This window comes from Canis aureus, chromosome 6 (assembly GCF_053574225.1).
Source record: "Canis aureus isolate CA01 chromosome 6, VMU_Caureus_v.1.0, whole genome shotgun sequence".
Lineage (NCBI taxonomy): Eukaryota > Metazoa > Chordata > Mammalia > Carnivora > Canidae > Canis > Canis aureus.
The window spans coordinates 27,816,897-27,837,629 of NC_135616.1; the positions used below are offsets into that span (position 1 = coordinate 27,816,897).

The 20,733-nt window shown below is 35.9% G+C and overlaps 1 protein-coding gene across 11 annotated transcripts in view; it reads left to right on the forward strand.

Annotated features, from left to right (window-relative positions):
• Positions 1–20,733, forward strand: part of KIAA1328 (KIAA1328 ortholog) — a 366,861-nt gene that overhangs the window by 124,280 nt on the left and 221,848 nt on the right. For all 11 annotated transcript variants that reach the window (XM_077900521.1, XM_077900522.1, XM_077900515.1 and 8 more), the window contains one exon: positions 15,803–15,930. In XM_077900521.1, the coding sequence (XP_077756647.1) occupies positions 15,803–15,930 (128 nt within the window). The remainder of the gene's footprint in view (positions 1–15,802; positions 15,931–20,733) is intronic.

The window sequence follows — 20,733 nt, forward strand, 5'->3', positions numbered from 1 at the left end:
AATATAGATCTAAATTCTATTAGATGTCCTTCCTTGGAGAATTTCTTGATTTTTTTCTGCACTTTTGAAGGATATTTTTGCTGGATATAGAATTCTAGGTTGATCATTCTTTTAGCACTTGAGAAATGTGCCACTTCCTTTTGGCTCCCGTGTTTTGTGATGAAAATACACCGTCATTCCATTTTCCCCCTTTAAATAAGCACAGCTTCTCTCTTGCTTTCAAGATTTCTCTTCACCCTTGGTTTTCAGAAGTTTGGTTATGATGTATCTTGACATGAATTTCTTTGGGTTTTTCCTGTTTGAAGTTTGCTCAACTTCTTGACTCTTGTCAAATTTGGGAAATTATCAGGCATTAGTTCTTAATATCTTTTTCCCGCTCTTCCCTCTTTATGTTCTCCTACAACTCCAATGACATAAATGCTATATCTTTTATTATACTCCCACTTGTCCCAGAGGCTCTGTTCATTTTCTTTTTCAGCCTGTTTTCTCTCTTTTGTTCTGATTGGATAATGTATATTGTTCTCTCTTCAACTTCACCAATTCTTTCCTATGTTCTCTCCATTCTGTTGTTGAGCCCATCCAGTAAGTTATCCTATTATTGTGTCTTTTCAGCTCTAAAATTCCCATTTGATCATTCTTTATATTTTCTATTTCCTAGCTGAGACTGTTTTCATTTGATTCAAGCATGTCTGTAATTGTTTATTGAATCATTTCATGATGGCTGCTTTAAATTCCTTGTCAGATAATTCCAACATCTGTGTCATTTCAGTATTGGCATCTATTGATTGTCTTTTCTCATTCAAGTTGAGATTATCCTGGATCTTGGTATGGCAAGTGACTTTTAATTGCATTCTAGACATCTGGGTGTTATGACATCTTTTCTGACATCACACCATGAAGGAAAGAGCAGGCTTCCCCACTTTAATTTTAGATGGAGGATGAAAATTCAGCTCTTCTTTAGACCTCTGCTGTTACTACCCTGGCTGAGAAGGGCAGAGGCTCCCCAAATGGCCTCCACTGTCACCTCTGGTAATGTAATGAAAGTCTTGGCTTTCTACTCAGCTTCCTCTTATACCACCCCACCAAGGAAGGACATCTCATTAAAGCTCGATGGGAGTTGGAATTCAGGCTCCCTGTGAAGCATCTATTAATACTAATGAGGCTGAACAAGGTGGAGGAGAGAGACAATACTTCCAGATAGGGATTAAAATCCTGGCTCCCCACTTAGTCTTCTCTGATAACACCCCAGCAGAAAGGAATTGTGGAGTAGAGGAACACCTAGAAGTCCAGGTTTCTCACTTAGCCTTTGCTGATGGAGGTAGAGGTGGGGTTGCAGTGTTTTCTGTGCAACTTGACTAGAGTAAGTCAGTTCTTGCCTAAAAGTTTTCCATTTTTCTAGGCTTCCTTCCCCCCCTTCTTTTGGCTAGTAGAATAGGCTTTTCTTAGATATTTTGAGTGTGTTTGTGTCCATTGGTATTTCTGAGTTGTTGACTTATCAACACCTAGTATAAGATATTTAAAGCAAAAACAAAACGAGGCAACACACCACTGTGTTGTTCTCCAGGGTCTGAGGTCCCTAGCCTCTACCACCTTCTCTCTCTCTCAGTGTTCTTATGTTTGTCTTATATGTGATGTCCAGGGTTTTAACTGTACTTAGTGAGAGAATAGGAAAGATTATGTTTACTCCATCCTGAAAGGGGAACCCTCTTGCCCTGTTGGTGGGAATGTGAACTGGTGCAGCCACTCTCGAAAACTGTGTGGAGGTTCCTCAAAGAGTTAAAAATAGATCTGCCCTATGACCCAGCAATTGCACTCCTGGGGATTTACCCCAAAGATACAGATGCAGTCAAATGCCGGGACACCTGCACCCTGATGTTTCTAGCAGCAATGTCCACAATAGCCAAACTGTGGAAGGAGCCTCGGTGTCCATTGAAAGATGAATGGATAAAGAAGATGTGGTCTATGTATACAATGGAATATTACTCAGCCATTAGAAATGATAAATACCCACCATTTGCTTAGACGTGGATGGAACGGGAGGGTATTATGCTGAGTGAAATAAGTCAATCGGAGAAGGACAAACATTATATGGTCTCATTCATTTGGGGAATATAAATAATAGTGAAAGGGAATAAAGGGGAAAGGAGAAAAAATGATAGGAAATATCAGAAAGGGAGACAGACCATGAGAGACTCCTAACTCTGGGAAATGAACTAAGGGTGGTAGAAAGGGAGGTGGGCGGAGGGTGGGGGTGACTGGGTGATGGGCACTGATGGGGGCACTTGATGGGATGAGCACTGGGTGTTATCCTATATGTTGGCAAATTGAACACCAATAAAAAATAAATTTATATATAAAAAAAATGTTTACTCCATCCTATGTAGAACCAGGAATCCCTCTGTACTAATCTCACTTTTCTCTTAATTTTTTTTTTTTGCCAGGGTACTTGCATGGTTTGGTCAGTTAAGCATCCATCCGACTCTTAATTTCAGCTCAGGTCTTGATCTTGGGGTCATGAGTTTGAGCCCTGTGTTGGCTCAAACAGGCCCAGCATGGAGCCTACTTAAAATTTTTTAATTTAATTTAATTTATTCTTTTTTTTTTTTTTTGTTATTGACTTGGCTCAATTTTCTGAACATATCCTATTATAGTTAGATGTCTTTAGTCCAAAAGTTCCCTCCTCCCAGTGCAGTTTTGGGTGAATTGTTTTAGTAGGCAGAGACTAACTGTATAAAGTTTTTGCCTCCTAATGGAACTGCTTAAAACAGTCAAAAAATATAGTATAATTCACTGGCTTTAACTCTTCTGTTCATTACTTTTGAATTTTATGATAGATTCAAGTCTCTATTATTGAGCATATGTAGTTAAAAGAAAACCCTAGATCTCAGGAATAATTTTTTAAATTATTTTTATTTATCTCCATAAATTAATAATTTATTTAGCAGTCAATAATGTTAAAATAGTTAAATCAAAACCTAACTCCACGATTTTAATGACACTGTAAAACTTTTCCCCTTGAATGTTTTGAGCTGTTTTTTTGTAACATTTCTTGAGTGGAGGGTCAAGCAAATAATCTGGTTCTTTACCAGTTTTTAAAATATCATTGTGCTAAACAGTCCACATAAGCTCAATTATATTAGGAACCAGTGAAGTGAAGTTGTTCATAAAATGCTTTATTACCTTCAGTCTTTGCAGCATTTGCTGAGTTTAGATAATAAACCTGCACATAGAAGTTACTTAATTTTTCTCTGAGCAATAATTTACATTCGTGAGCAGTAGACTGTCATTTTCAAAGAGGCAAGAAATGATATATTCCTATTTCTTTTTCCAGTTTAACCTTAAAATGGTAGGTGTGATTCCATTCTATAAAAAAATATCCTTTTTTACTCTAGTTATGAATACTGTTTTATGGACATCGTTTGATTTTTACTTAGAATTATTATACTGGGTCATATTTTCATACTTTATGAAAAAGTGCATGCAACTCTGGCAAGAGTGCTGTCCCTCAAGGCCATAGCTAATGGTCTGGCAACGTTAGACTGAATTCAGAAATCCTACTGCAAACATAGGCTTAGCAATGTGCTTGGGCAAGTAAATACTGGATATCTGTTTGAAAGTAGAAGAGAAAAATGTGGTTGCTTATGTTTCCCATGGACTCTTCCCCAGTATAAATTCTCAAGCCCTACAGGTAATGTTTGGTAATTGTTTTTACTTCAGCAGCCAGTCACAATTGAAATGTTATAGTGCTCTGAAAATCCAGAATATTGCTTCCTTCTAAAGAAGAGAACTGGTTGTTTGACATCTCCTATTTTATTTCCTATATGCTTCTTTCCAAAACAAAAGCAATTGGTCAAAAGAGAAAAAAAGCCCATCATACTCTAAAGATGGGTGAAAGGGAAGAAACAAAGGAATCTGATAGTGTGTTACATACTTTGGTGTACAGGAAGAGAACAGGCTTTCTCACAGATACGGAGGGTACTTAGAAAGACATGCACATTCAGAGTGTGGTGCCTACAACAGCCATCAAGATCACTGAGAAAGGAAGCTTGTTGGATACGTAGAACATTGGGCCCTACCTCAGATCTGCTGAATCAGTATCGGCTAACAAGAATCACAGGTGATTCCTATGTACATTACTTTTTTTTTTTTTTCTCCTATGTACATTACTTAATAGGAAACACTGAGCTAGTGGTTCTAGGACTTTACTCCAAATCCTAGCTCCCTGGCAGGTAACCTTAGGTAATTTGTTAACCATTCTGTGCTGCAAATTTATTTGTAAAAGAAGACTAATAATAGCACTTAATGTTTTTTTTTTTCCTTTTAGTAAGAATTAAGTATATAATAATGTCTCTAAAACACTCAGAAGTATCCTGCGACCGGTAAAGCCAGCCACAGATGCTCTAATTCACGTACCTATTCCTGGTAATAAGCATTTAATTTTGTGCTAAGTAGTGGTGGTATCCAAATCTTATAAGAGAACTCTACTGGGAAATCTGAAGAAGAGAGATGATAAACCCAAAAATTATAAGAGCTAGAAGATGAACTGTATGAGGAAAATATAGTACCACTGGATTACTTTGTTTGAAAAAGAAGAATAAGGGATCTCTTAAGCTCAGTTTATATTTCCACCTGGAAATGAATGGTCTTACATAGCAGCATAAATATTTCAAGTAGACAAGGGAATATGAAGAAAGGAAAGTATTATGTGTATTAATATTGATAGTTCAGGGAAGGTTTTAATGTAATGACAAGAATGAAACTCTCCTGCTTGAAGCTAGGAAACAGAGTGAAATGAGATAAGTTCTTTCTTTTTTTTTTTTTTTTTAATTTTTATTTATTTATGATAGTCACACAGAGAGAGAGAGAGAGAGGCAGAGACACAGGCAGAGGGAGAAGCAGGCTCCATGCACCGGGAGCCCGACGTGGGATTCGATCCTGGGTCTCCAGGATCGTGCCCTGGGCCAAAGGCAGGCGCTAAACCGCTGCACCACCCAGGGATCCCAGATAAGTTCTTTCTAAGGAGCTTTTAGTCTATTCCTCATGGCTGAGCTAGTCGGCCCCACCCAGCTTGGCATGTTTAGCTCTGCTTTACAAAGCATCATACACACAGCTTCACTTATTGTCCTTTCAGAGTCTAGAAAACTTAGTGTGTAGACAGTTTTCAGTGGTCCTAATTGTCAAGAATATACCCTTTCTGAAATTGGAAATTTTCGAGTGTTAATCATTGTTACCACATTTCACCTTATAATAGTTGGGCAAGGGGTGAGATATTAGCCTTCTTTTTCTGTATTTCTAGACTAGTTCCTGTAACTCAGAAAAGGCTGAATGATTTTTTTTTTTTTTTTTTTTTTTTTTAAGGCTGAATGATTTAAAGCAACCTTCCAAATGAAGAAAATATTTCTCCTTTGGGTCTAACTGAAACGTAGAACCTTTAAACAAAAGGTTAATTTTTAAGTAAATTAGAAGCAAGAGAAAATGCATGGCTTTCAGTAGAACTGTTTTTGCGGCCTTATCTTTAATATCTACCATGAATGCTTGTATATGTGTGTCATTAGAGTGTTATGTGAAAAGGAAACTCTGAAGAAAAAATTCTTTGTCAATCTGGCACATTAATTGCCTGCTTTTTAAGTTATCTACATATGAACTTTTAATTGTGACTGTCCTTCCATTTAAGATTGAAGAGTTAAACCTCCAGTCTCCATTATGTTATTGATTTCCTGAAAATCTCAGGGTCTGATGATCTGAGCAAAGACGGATTCTCAAATATTTCAGTTCTGAGTCTGTTTCAGCCCCATTCTTCTTTGCAACTGTACCAAAAGTAAGGTAGAAACTATGACATTTAGATGACATTTAGATGTCATAGTTTCTACCTTACTTTTGGTACAGTTGCAAAATTAAAAAAGCAGGGTGCCTGGATGGCTCATTCATGATCCCAGAGTTCTGGGATGGAGCCCAGCTTCCGTTCCCTGCTCAGCAGGGAGTCTGCTTCTCCCCCCTACTTGTGCTCTCTCACTCTCTTCCTCAAGTAAATAAATATAATCTTAAAAAAGCCAACTAAAAAAGCTAGTTAATTTCTCTAATTAGATATCTTTCTGTGGCTCCTGTTTTTGTTGCTGTTGTTCAAACAGAACAACTAGAATCCTGAAGAAACTGGGTGAGGTTGGGACACCTGGGTGGCTCAGCAGTTTAGCACCTGCCTTTGGTCCAGGATGTGATCCTGGAGTCCCGGTATCGAGTCCCACATCAGGCTCCCTGCATGGAGCCTGCTTCTCCCTCTGCCTGTGCCTCTGCCTCTCTCTCTCTCTCTGCATCTCTCATGCATAAATAAATAAAATCTTAAAAAAGAAAAAAAAAAAAAAAGAAACTGGGTGAGGCATTTCTCTTCTTTTGTAAATGTCCAGAATATTGAGTTTTCCCCTGTTTGTTTTGGCAATTTGTTCCTCCCCCCCAAAAGATTACTATTATCAGGAAATTGAAAAACACTGTGGCCTTGCACTGAATTTGCCATACATTTAAATAAAGGGAAAATTTCAAACTTGTATCAGTGGGTTGTACTCCAGCACAGATCACAACTTAATAAAAGGGTGTAAACATTTATGTGAAATTCTTGTTTAGCTCTGCTAGTCAATTCATCTTGGTATCATTTCCTCTTTTACCAATAATCCATTTTTAGTTGCATATATTGTCATTGAGTGCCAAACTAGTTATATAATTTGGGCCTCTGTTTATCTTAAAAAATGTATATTGTTTTTTTGTAGGGAGGGAAGAGGAAATGATTGTAAGGTGAGAAATATGATCAGAAGCCATATTTGCTTCAAGATGGGAAAATCTTATGAGTTTAGGACAATTTAAAACTTTTAATGAATCTGTGTTTTTTTAAAGTATTCTCTTGGCTAGTTTAAAGAATATGTGGTTTGGTTCAGTTCCCAACCCAAACTGAATATGAGATTCAGTAGACACCCCTTTACTTTATTTCACTACCAAACATTTTTAAAGTTCCTCCTGGGGGATCCCTGGGTGGCGCAGTGGTTTAGCGCCTGCCTTTGGCCCAGGGTGCGATCCTGGAGACCCGGGATCGAATCCCACGTCAGGCTCCCGGTGCATGGAGCCTGCTTCTCCCTCTGCCTGTGTCTCTGCCTTTCTCTCTCTCTCTCTGTGACTATCATAAAAAAAAAAAAAAAAAAAAAAAAAAAAAATTTAAAGTTCCTCCTGTATACTAGAGAGATACCAAAATTAAGATACTCTGATTTCCAGAAGCATGCAGTCCCCTTCAGGTGTAGTAATATCAAATATTTATTTTTGCTGTATGCTATTTACTATAATAAAAGTGTTTAACTCTGCCTGGGAATTCAGAGATGGAGGAAGAGATGGCATGGGTCAATTTGAAAGCATAAACTGGGATTTTGTAGGTATAAGGATAGGCGAAACATTCTAAGTAGAATACACAGTATATGCTATCTTAGTATTTTATGTCAGGTATATGTGTTCAGAGTGAAGGAAGTTCCTGCCATAGTGAAAATCTTTGAGTTCTTTATATTCCCTGGGAGTCTTGTGACTAATGGACTGTATTAGAGTTGGACCCTCATGGTCACCTGTTTTTATCTCAAGGTGACCCTGAGTAAAACATCTCTTTTTGTCCAGAAGCTTCTCTCTTTGATGTGAAAAATAGCCTAAAAATAGCCACCTATCAAAGCAGTGGGGGAGATAGTAAATAGCTAAGTAATGTCAAACCTGTGTTCTGGCAAGGATCACCAGTAGCTTCCTCAGCTCTCCATCTTTAGCTGGTATGGCCTCTGCTGTTTTGGAAATACTTGACAACATCTTTATTGATTCCTTTTCCTTTGCCTGCCCTTTATATGTTACTGTTATATTAGCCCCCTTATCTTTTCTCATTTGGAAGATTTCTTTCTCCAGGTGGCTTTCCCTTGCTCCCCAGTCACTCATCTCCTTGGGGAGTGCTAGCATAGCACGACATAACATTCTTGCCATTATTTCCATCATTCATTATTGTAAGTATGTGTTTGATTACCTGCCTTCCTCCTGGATGATAAGCTCCCTGCAGGAGACAGTGTTGCTCTTCTTCATCACTATATGTCTAGTATCTGGCACAGTCTCAAATGTTAATGTACTCAGTAAATATGTTTATTCAATAAATATTTATTGAGTACCTATTATGTAGGCTAAAGGATTTGGTAAAAAACAAAACATGAATATTCCTGCTCTATGAAGCTTATTTGTTGAGTTAAAAAAATGAACAGATGAATGAATGAAACTACACGTTCCTTGGACACTCATGCATTCATTTGGTCAGCCACCACCAAAAGTGGCTGTGATTCCACCAAAGTGGAAAGTGATTAACTCCCAAATTCTCTGTTTCTATTGAGACCACTTTTCTGAATTCCAAGCCTAGGGATCCAGAGATCCTGCATTGGCCATCTCAAGTGAATGCTCCCCAAGCATCTCTAACTCAGTGTGTCTAACGCTTATTCCCCCCTTTACCCAAACATTTTCTTTATTGTGTATTCTGTCCTGGTAAAGGTAATTGTGCACCTAACACCTAAGTGTGTTACCCAGTTCATAAGCTGGAAGTGTCTTAAATTTCCCTTTAAAACTCCAACCTCCCTACTTTCTACCACTGTTCAATTTAGGTCCGTTGCATCTCTCACTTAGACTGTTGTAACAAGTTTCTAACTGATTGCTTTGATTCTGGTCTTAAGCTTTCCAGTCTACCCTTCACATGCCCACCAAAGGTATCTTTATAAAATACAAATTGGTTGTAAAACATCAATGAGTTATATGGAAATAAAATTCAATAACTTAGGGTAACATTCCAGATCTGACCCCTCTTTGCCTCTGCAGTCTCTTCACACATCTCCCTACTTATGACCAGTTAACCATCCATGCTGTGCTACTTGCGCTTCCATTAGTGTGCTTATCAGTTTCGTTTTTCCATGCCTTTAGTCCTGATGATCTTTCAGCAGAGAGACTGCCCCCATCCTGCCCACCCAGTGCATCAGTATACTCCTTTTCCAAGATTTATTTCTGGGTTCACATCTACTCTGTTCTGGAGTCTTTCCTCCTGCCTTCCTGCAATATTGTCAAAGTGACCACTTACCCCCACTTTTTGAAAAAAAATCTCCACTGTATCCTGTTTAAATGCCTCTCCTAGAACATGATCTTTGTTTTAATCTTTCAGCTCCTTGATATCATTTTTTTCTACCTTTATTGATATATATTTGACATATAACATTGTGAAATTTAGGGTGTACATGTGATGATTTCATATATGTGGAGATTGCAGAATGATTACCATAATAAGGTTAGTTTGTACATCCATTACCTCCCTTATTTGTGTGTGTGTGTGTGTATGTGTATGTGTGTGTGTGCTGAGAACAGTATCTTTTAGCAACTTTCAAGTATACAATACAGTGCCTATTAACTAGAGTTACCATGCTGCACCTTAGATTCCCCAGAATTTATTCATCTTAAAACTGGAAGTTTGTATCCTTTCACCACCATCACTCATTTCTCTCAACCCCCACCCATTAGCAACCACCACTGTTTTTTATGAGTTCAGCTTTTTAGATTCCACATATAAATAAGATCATACTGTATTTGTCTTTCTCAGTCCAACTTATTTCACTTAGCATAATATCCTCAAGGTTCATCCATATTGCTACAAATAGACTTCTTTCTTTTTTAAAGCTGAATAATATTCTGTGTGTGTGTGTGTGTGTGTGTGTGTGTGTGTGTTTCACATTTTTAACTTTATCTGTTGACAGATATGTAGGTTGCTTCCATGTCTTGGCTATTGTAAATAATGCTCCAGTGAACATAAGGATGTAGATATCTCTTTAAGATAGTGACTTATTTCCTTCAGAAATAGGATTGATAAATCATATACAGTACTTTAATTTTTAATTTTGGGGGGACTTCCATACTGTTAGTGGCTGTATCAATTTACATTCCCACCAGCAGCACACCAGGGTTCCCTTTTCTCTACATCCTTGCCAACACTTATCTCTTGTGCCCTTGATCCGTTTTCACAAAATCTATTGAATGTATGCTTTGTGCTCTGTGCTATGCTAAGTTCTTTTCGTTTATTAGCTTATTTATATTCATAATTGCCCTGTTAGGTGAGGTAGGTATTATCATCTCCAGATGAGGATGTCAGAGAAGTTACTTATCCAAAGTTACATTATTACTGAGCACCAGAATGAAAGATTTGAGCCGAGAATGTTGGGTGACACTTAAGCCCATGCTCTAGTCACTCTACATTACTACCTTTGTTAAACAACTGGAAGAAACGACAGGCTTTTTAAAAATGATCTTTTGCTACCCTGGATATGCCTATCTTTGGCACAAAGGTAGATTTCTGTTGGTATATCATCAGATCATACTAACGGTTTGTCACCTGACTTAATGACCACAAATACATGGAGTTGTGTAGAGAGTTCCTGGGAGTCTAACCTGATGCTTACGATTTTGCTTATCACCATGGAACCTATGGTGGAAGAAGGAAGACAGGAGGAAACTGAATAATAGTAGAAAGAAGAAAACAACAACAAAAATGTAATAAAAGTAAGTTTTTTGCAATGATTTATTATGGCAATTTTCAAAAGTTGACAGACTAGTATAATGAACCACCATATATATGCTACCTCGATTTCACACTTAGTGACGTTTTGCAATATTTGCTTCACGTCCTCTCATATATTTGCTTTTATTTTTATTATAAATTTATATAAATATACATATATCTATATAAACTTATACAGATATAAATAAATTTATTTACTTACATATATAAAAACTTACTTGCTTACTTTTTTCTGTCCAAGTGTTATATGTCACCCTAAATGCTTTACATTCATCTCATAAGATTAAGAACATTTCACTTTATAAACCACATTATGATACTTAACAAAATTAGCAGTAATTCCATAATATCAGCTATTGAGTCAATATTCCAATTTCCCTGGTTGTTCCAAGAATGTCTTTTAGAGCTATTTTTCCCCTGAGCTACGGTCCAGTCATGGGCCAGAGGTTACATTTGGTTGCATCTTCAACCTGTAGGATAGCCTCCAACCCCCACTGTTTCCCCCCATGGAATGGACTTTTTGGAGAGTTCAAAGAGTTTGAAGACTACTTTGCAAAATTTCCCATATTCTGGATTTGTCTGATTGTTTCTTCTTGCTATAATTTAACTTGTTCTGTTTTTCTCATTTCTTTGACCTTGAAGTTAAGTTTACAGATTTGATTAAATCAAAATAAAAACATTTGGCAAGAATATTTCATTGGCAGTATTGCCTACCTTATACATTAGGACGTATGTAATTTTTTTTATGTATGTAATTTTTTATTTTTTTTCACTATTAGTGATCTTAAATTAATTCACTTTGAATAATGACTGCCAGATTTCACCATTTAAAAGCACATTCTCTAAGTAACTACTCTTGACACCTTATATCTTATTTATTAATCTTTCATCTACTGGTTTCAGTCCCCATTAATGATCCTTGTCTGAATGAATGATTACATTGGAGGGTGATTTTTTAAATTTGACCATTCCTTCCAAGTAAGTAGCTAGGATTCTTCTGTAAAGAAGATCTTTACATATTTCCCCTTTCATGCTTTTCTGGTTTTTTGAAGTATGGTGATACTTTGGAAGTATGGTGAACTGGTAAATATTTATTTATTCAATTTGCTATTAAAGTCACCCCTTCCAATGCTCAAATTGTCCCAAATTTAACTAATGAGAATCTCCTTCAGAATTGCTTCCATTCTGTTTGACAAGCTCCCATCTATTTCTCTTTGCACACTTTTTTTTTTTTTTTGCAATATAGCATAGCAACATGTTTCAACTTACTTTGTACTTTCCATACTCCAGAATGGGAATTAGCCATTTTTCCAAGGAGTCATGGTTCCAAAAAAGGAGAATTGTTGTGTTTTTTATTTGTTGTTGTTGTTTTTGGTTTAATGATTCTGTTTTCCCCTCCCATATAGACCTTCCCTCATTGAGTTCTGTATTAAATCAGAATCCCTAAGTACCAGATCCCAGTATCCCAAATATCCAAGGCAAGGGTAGGTTGGGGTAAAAGAGTGGTCTTTGCTATGCCAGAGGAAATCTTTCAGCTTAAGGCAGTCACTTTCTACTTTGGCAGCCTACTAGTAATGTATCCTGTCTCTGGTCCTTTTCCCTTTACCTCTGATTTTTCTCTCACATGACTTTTTTTTCTCCCTAACTCCCTATTCATTCTACTTTGACCTTTACTTGTATTTTTCTACATAATGCATTTTGGAGTTAAGGCTTACAGCTTTGCAAAATGACCATTTCCATCAGCCACTTCAGCTAATTAATTTGATATTTAGGTTTTGATATGATCTTAATTTATACTTATGTTTTTATGAAATTTCTTTCTTTGATGAGATTGTGATGACTGCTATTTCTTTCAGTTCTTGAATAGCCATTGGACAGATTGCCTGTATGTTAGATTCTTGTCAGTCACGGTTTGGTGTACACCTTCTCTTAGATGGGATGTTCTATATCTGTTGCATTCTTTTCTGTCATTTGGCCAGGATTGAGTTAAATATATCTTTTTTATTCTCAGAATACTCTCTCTCCCAGTGAAGAAAGCATTTTACCCACAATTTCCTTATGTAAATCTCTCTCCAGATGGAAGGGTAAAGTCTCATTGTGTTAGGAAAATAACTATATTGCCTGGACATATATTTTGGATTTTCCAGGAAAAGGAGAGCATTTCAAAATCTGGTGAATCAAGACAGATATAAAAAACTGATTAAGGATAGGACTGCCTGTTTTTATATTCTGCCGCATACATAGCATGTTTAAATGAATTTGCCTATAATTTGTCTTTAAATGCTGACATTTAACTCTTAGGCTGTATAATTGTGCTGGCTTTTTCCAGAGGAAAATTCCTATTCTGCATCCAAGCTAATATGTTCATCTACTATAAACATTACTGCCTATGGTAACAGCCAGACTAAAAAATTCTTTTTATATACATCATAGCTGGCAGGAACTCTTGGGACCACTGCACATCATTCTCGTCTTTTGAAGCTTACTGACAAAAAGCATGGCAATGGAAAACCAGCCTGGTCTGACATACATTGACTGTGAAATCCTATTAGCTTATTTAGAACACTTTTCATTCTATTGTTACTGTTTTTACGATTCTGAGTATTTAGCAAGCTCTTCTAATTAATGTATTCTTTAAACTTAGTAACCTGTCCTTTTATTAAAACCGCTGCTCTTCTACGAGCCATCTCTGGCTCCTTTTTTTTTTTTTGTTAAAGGTTAATAATAAGAATAATGAAGCAATTGGTTATTTATGCAGTCATGATTGGCAAAAGTTATTTGAACAGGAACCTGCCCAGAGGCGATGATTAGGTTATAAAAATGTTAAGGAATACTGAAACCAGTCACCATTTTTGACATTTACAAAATACTATTCCCACCCTTAATCATGATGAGCTGTTGTAAAAGTATTTATACAGAATAATCTCATTGGACAGTAAGTTTTATACCAACAGCATACATAATAAGTGTGAAGGGGGAGAGTTAGAAATTATCTGAGAGAAAAATGGGCCTGTGGAGGAAATTATCACAAGAGAAGGAATAGAAATCTCTCTTGGATGGAACTGTCACCCACCCCTGATCTGCACAGTTAGGTGACCTTTCCAATTTAGCATCTTCATCTTGAGCACTTTGCAAGTGTGAGGAACTGTAGGAGAGAGTATACCTAGTTAGGTTGCTGTGTTCTTCATGTTAGACTCTGAAAAATGTAGAGAGGTATATTGGCCAGGAAATTTCCTGATTATGGGTTTATTAATGAAACATTGACTTAATTGACATTATACAATAACAAAACAAGGAGCACTTGGGTGGGTCAGTGAATTGAATCCCACATCAGGCTCCCTGTTGGGAGCCTGCTTCTCCCTCTGCCTGTCTCTGCTTCTCTCTGTGTGTCTCTCATGAATAAATAAATAAAATCTTAAAAAAAAATCTAATTAGAATCCCTTTGTGTTTAATATAGGTAGAACTTTCTTTGTAAATTAAGCATAATTATTTTCACCAAAATAGTATTATCACTTCTACTCTGCATCTTTTGTAGTTTTATTGAGATATAATTCACATATAATAAAATTTACCCTTCTGAAGTGTTCAGTCTACAGCCATGCCACCCTGAATGAACCCAGTGTGGTCTAAAGTGTGAAATTCAGTTGTTTTGACAATATTCCCAAAGCTATGCAAACACAACCATCTAATTCCAGAGCGTGTTCATTACCCCCCCCCCCCCCGAACCAGTACCCTTTAACAGTTGTTCCTTATTCCCTTCCCCCACCCTAGCTGCTGGCAAACACTAATGTACTTTCTGTCTGTGGATTTGCCTATTCTGGGCATTTTGTTTCCTTCAGCTCTTCTCATATAATATGTACTTCAGAAAATTGGAGAAGAGAAAGTGAACATGGATGAATATAACTTTTATTTGTGATCTTGTATACTTAGAACTGAATATTCTTTCCCCTAGTTCATTGGAATAGATATTTAAAACAATAACAACAAAAAAACCCATCTTTATATTAATAAAATCATACCAAATGTGATTTTTTATATCTGACTTTGTTTACATAATATATTCAAAATTCATCTATATTGTAGCATGTAGCAATACTTTGTTTCCTTTTATGGCTGAAGAGTGTTCTGTGTTGTATAGATATACACATTTAGTTTATCCATTTATCACTTGATGACATTTGGGTTGTTTTCACTTTTTCACTATTATGAAGAATGCTACCCTGAATATTCATGTACAAGTTTTTGTGTAGATATATATTTTTTATTCTCTTGGGCTTATATCTAAATGTGTAATTGCTGAGTCATGTAACTCCGTGCCTAACTTTTGAGGGCACTGCTAAATTGTTTTCCAAAGCAACAGTGCCATGTTACATTCCCATTAGCTATATATATAGGAGGGTTGTAATTTTTCCATATCCTTGTCAAAGTTTTATATTGTCAGACTTTTTAATTATAGCCATCCTAGTAGCTGCAAAGTATTATCTCATATTGTGGTCTTGATTTGCATTTTCCTAATGTTTAATGATATTGGGCATATTTTCTTGTGCTGCTTGGACATTTGTGTATTTTCTTTTGGGAAATGTCTATTCAAGTTCATTGTTTTTAATTAGATTAAGTAGTTTTTATTGTTGTAGAATTGTACAAGGTCTTTATATATTATGAATACCAGTTCTTTATCATCTATATGATTTGCAAATATTTTCTTTCATTCTGAAGGTTGTTTTTGCAATTTTTAATAGTGTTCTTTGAAGCAAAAGGGTTTTTTAAATTTTGAAGTCCAATTTATTCATTTATTCTTTGCCTTCTGTGCTTTCAGGTGACTATTGCCTAATTCAAGGTTATGAAGATTTACTTTTGAGTTTTCTACAGTTTTAGCTCTTGTATTTAGGTCAATGATCCATTTTCAGTTAGTTTTCATATGTGAGAGAGGAGTCTAACTTCATTCTTTTGCATGTTTATTTTTATTTATTTACATGTAAAGGCTTGAGAGGAATTTCTCCTCAAATGAGATAACTATTGCTACTCTTTATGAATTATTGTTTTCCTGATTTTTTTGGTAGAGATATGTACTGTATTCATCTACTTGCACTCACCAAATGTGGTTGCATTTTTTTCTCTTGTTCATTGGAATCTAAAAAGCAACGCTGATAGATGCAGTTTGAATCAGTTTATTCGTTTTTTTCCCTTAATTTGCAATCTTACCTCTTCAGCTACAGTATAGAGAATGCCAAGAACTTCTAAGTCTCTATCAGAAATATCTATCAGAACAGCAAGAGAAACTCACCATATCTCTCTCAGAACTTGGTGCTGCTAGAATGCAAGAACAACAGGTAAGCGTCTTTATTCTTACCTTTTCTTGACTTTAATGGATCAGCAAGATGTCAGAAGAATCATTTGCTTTACCTTGAGTCACAGAATATAACATTGTCTTAAAGTGTGTAAATACAGCATGTGATTGAGTTAGTGTCATTTACTTCCTTTTTTTCATCTCCCTGTTCCTGGGGCCCAGAGGTCAGGGATGATTGCTTGAAGCAGGGTATGGGTCAGTGGGAGACTTCCTAGCTGTATGAAAGCACAGCAGGAATGGTAAAGAAAACTCACTGCTCTGTTGCTTACAGAAAATCAGGTGGCCTGTTTGTTACTCACCGTCCTTATGGAAAACACTAATGAGCCTATCCTAACTCATGGTTAAATTTTTACAATAATAAAAGTGACTTGGTCACTTATAAAATCTTTAATTGGAGAAAATTGAAATATTCTGGATGATTTTATGTTTGTGTGTATATATTAATCACATAAGTATACATGAGAATCTTTGTATATAATAAAACACTTACATACATATCATTAAATGGCACATATTGTATAATTAAATGACAGTTCAGAACTCTGCCAGTTGTGATATGAAATAAGCTCTAAAACTTGCCCTCTAACAAGTGATACTTGGTATCTTTTGCATATCCAAATGAGTTTAAATCTTCAAATAGTTGAGAACAGAAAGTCTTATATACTAAAACATTGTAGAAAAACTGTGCAGTGGGGGCCAAGCCATTCACATGAAGTATTAAAGCATACCTAATGTGCTAAGGTATTATCTTCCCCTTTTGAATAATATCAGATCCTGTGAATGGTTCTTTGCAACCCTTCTAAAGAACATAATTGCTGTTCAGCCTAGAGACAACTATCTCAGATATGATAAGAGCCTGGGCTAAGAAAACTTCACTTTTGAACTTAAAGTTTAGGTACACCTTTAGATGGAAAGATTAAAGTAATAGATAATAATTTTCCTGGAATGTTGTGTAGCTCAGATTTAGAACATATCCTTGTTTTGAATAAATGGCCCCACCTGGCTGGCTCAGTAAATAGAGCATACAGCTCTTGATCTCAGAGTCCTGATTTTGAGCCCCATGTTGGGCGTAGAGATTACTAAGAAAAATAAATAAAGTTAAAAAAAAAAAAAAAGAAAGAAAGAAGTGGCCAAAGAATGAATGGGTTATTTGTATTCTAATTAGAAATACTTTCTTTTGTTCTGATTTCTGAAAAACCTAAGCTATAAAATGAGGCAGAGAAAGGTGACAGCTAATCTTGATGGTTTAGCTGGATTTTCCCCCAGCACTTTGAAAGCAGGGCAGGCGGTTTTGTTTTGTTTTGTTTTCCTATTTATTCAGAGAGAGAGAGGCAGAGGGAGAAGCAGGCTCCATGCAGGGAGCCTGAGGTGGGACTCGATTCCGGGTCTCCAGGATCACGCCCCGGGCTTCAGGCAGCGCTAAACCGCTGCGCCACTGGGGCTGCTCTAGGGCAGGCAGTTTTGAAGGTGGTTCTTGCCTCTTGCTCTCGAGTGGGCAATTTTCAAGAGAAAATTGTACATAAAGATCATATTTCTGACCTTTGCTTTTGTAGTTCCACTCCTTCCCTCTGTATGACATAAGTGTGTTGGGGGGCACAAAAATGAAGGGCAACCCATTTGGCAGGGTTATTGGAAGGGAAGCAGAGGGGTTTTCATTTGCCGGTGTAGAGTCTTAGGACCTTAAGGATATAGACTGAGAGTCAAGAAATAATCACTAGAAGTCTCTAAAGATATCTAGGGGGCTCTGAAGACTTCCTAAATAAAGAGGCCTCACTCTTTTTATCAACTTCTGAAATTGGGGGAAAATAAAACTTTCTCAGGTATTAATGTTTTATGTTTAAGCTAGTGATTCTTGGTGATTTCACTAGAGATCCATCATAATGAGCACTGACTCTCTAACCTAAACTTTGAGGAACAAAACTAAAAAGATCACTAATAGTAAAATGAAGATTTTGGCCAAGTACATGGAGAGAACACCGTTGAAAACAAAACAAAACAAGAAAGATACTTTTAAATTTCCATTTTAACTTAGTCATGAGAAAATTTCAAAACCATGTTTTCAGGAAATGCCTGGTAGTCAAGTCATTATGTCTTACATGCAATGAAAATGAAATTGAAGCCACTTATAGGCTCTGCCATTTGCATTTAGAGAAGGAAAATAAGTTTCTTTTTGAATGCCAAGTGGAGATTGTCATCTTGTTCCCTGTGTCATCTGCTTTGTTCTTCATGACAAGCTTTTCTTACCTAAACAAAAGTATAAACACCTTCTCATTCCTTTTCATGGGAATTGGGTAAATTTGGTCAATGAGTTTGTTTTCTGTCAGGAAGGGCATCACAACGTGAGGACTCTGATCCTGAATGAGGATATCAGGTAAACATTAAATATTATTTGTTCTCAAAATAAGGTGTGTTTTTTTTAATTTAACCAATTTCTAGATTTTGTGATGGAGATAGTAGCAGTTCATTTTTCATGAGGCATTTATTTTACTTTAAGAGATGTTTTCTGTTTCTTCTTTGCATTGGTGGCATCTGCTTCAAATTGTATAAGTTTTGTTTATAGTTTTATTAAATCCACAGTTCTCCAGAAGAATGCTCTACCTTATGATTTTCTTCTTTGACTTCTATCATTTCCTTAAAAATAAATTATTCTATTTACAAGGTGAATTTTTTCCTCATTTCTCCTTCATTCTCTTTCTTGCTATGCCTCAAAGGTGAATTTTCTAATTTATTCAGCATGGATTCATTGTGGTGTCTAGAAATGTTTTTCACTTGTTCTACTTAGATTAAAATATTTCATTGATATGTATCTGTTACTTCATTCCCCTCTTAAGAAATAGTTCTTACCCACAGTATAACCTTGATCTTGGATGTGGAAGGATCTGATAACCACAGTTTTAGCCAATGTACATTTTAGAGTATACCTTTTTTTTTTTTTTACCACGGTTGAGTGTTATTTCCTCTTTTGTGAATCTGAACTTAATGTCACCTCAAGCTATCATGCTTATAATTTCTATTTTAGTCTTATTTGATAGGCTTTACCATTTTAGAAATATTACAGCATTTCTGAAGTATTCTTTATTTTAAAAAAAGACCTAGGTAGCATTTTGAGTAGCTTCTCCCACTGTCATTCAAAAATGTTGGTATAGAAGCCTACCTTACTATTTTTCTTACCTCTTCATTTTTTTTTTTTTTTTTGTCAAGAAAATAAAAAGAGATTTGGTATCTTTTTGAGATTTCCCCTTTTCTATAAATTGGACAAAATCATCATTGCTTTTCAGCCATAAACAATAGATATTAATGAATCTCTGCTGTTCTGACCTGGTAAAAGACCTTTTATAGAAACTTTTCCATTTTGTTCATGATTATGTGTTCCATGTTCCTTAATTTGGGTCTGGGTCATGGACTGAACAGAATTTGAAATATACTAAAGACAAATCATTGCTGAGTACATGTTAAATGTTTCCTGGTGGTTTCTACTACCATGGTCTCTGTTGTTTTGTCAAAAGAGTTTTTGTTGTCCTTCAGTCCAAAGTGCCTTAGGACTACTTCCTGTTCTAGGATTATTTCCTTGTATTGTTTTGATTAAATTTTTGTTGTTGTTGTTTAACTGCTGTATGTAGTCATGTGGTAATTGAGTTCCTTACCATTTTAATTCTATCTAATTTTAATGTGTATTTAATGTGTAATATTTATTTTAATTCCATCTAGTACTAAGCTATCTTTGAGTTTGCTATAAGAAACCTAGATTTGGGGATCCCTGGGTGGCTCAGCGGTTTAGCGCCTGCCTTTGGCCCAGGCCATGATCCTGGAGTCCTGGGATTGAGTCCCACATCAGGCTCCCTGCTTGGAGACTGTTTCTCTCTCTGCCTGTGTCTCTGCCTCTCTCTCTGTCTCTGTTTCTCATGATTAAATAAATAAAATCTTTAAAAAAAAAAAAAAAAAAGAAGCCTAGATTTTATTGGCAGTCCAGAAGTCTCACCATACTTCTCTGACAAACCAAACCAAAGAAAAAGTTATGTTCTTTGGATATCTCTAATAGAATGTCTGGCTCAAATGTACTAAATTCCTCACAGAATAAGAGATCTGTAGATATAAAAAGAATATGATTAACAGCTGACTTCTCATCAGAAACAATGGCATAAAGAGGCAGTAGGATGCATAGTCAATGAGATAAAGAAAAAAACAAAAACCTGGCAATCAAGGAAAGCTATCCTTCAAAAATAAAGGTGACATAAAGACATTCCTAAATAAATAAAGACTGAGAGTTGGTTGCTAGCTTATTACCTGCTTTACAATAAATACTAATAGAAGTTTGTTCACAAGAAATGACATAAGACAGTAATTCAAATTCACTGAGAAATAGAGCACTGGTAAAAGTAATTTTGCATCCTTTTTTATATAACTTAAAAGACACCTGGATAAAACAATAATTATGCAATTGTATCATTGAGATACAAAGATATAAAGATGGTGTGTGTGTATTTGCACAAATGGAGGAGAATAGAAGAGCTATTTTGGAGAAAGTTTTCTGTTACTGAGATAAAACTGTCTTTGTTCATAAACAATGTGATCTCTATGTAGAAAATCTTAGGTAATAAAAAAAAAACCTGATAGAACTAATAAATGAGTTCAACAAGGTTACAGGATACAAGATCAATAGGCAAAAATCCATTTTATTTCTGTTTGTTACCAATGAACAACTTAAAATGATATATTTAATAAAAGCAGAGTAAGACTTGTACACTGAAAATAACAAAACATTGCTGAGAGAAATTAAAGATCTAAA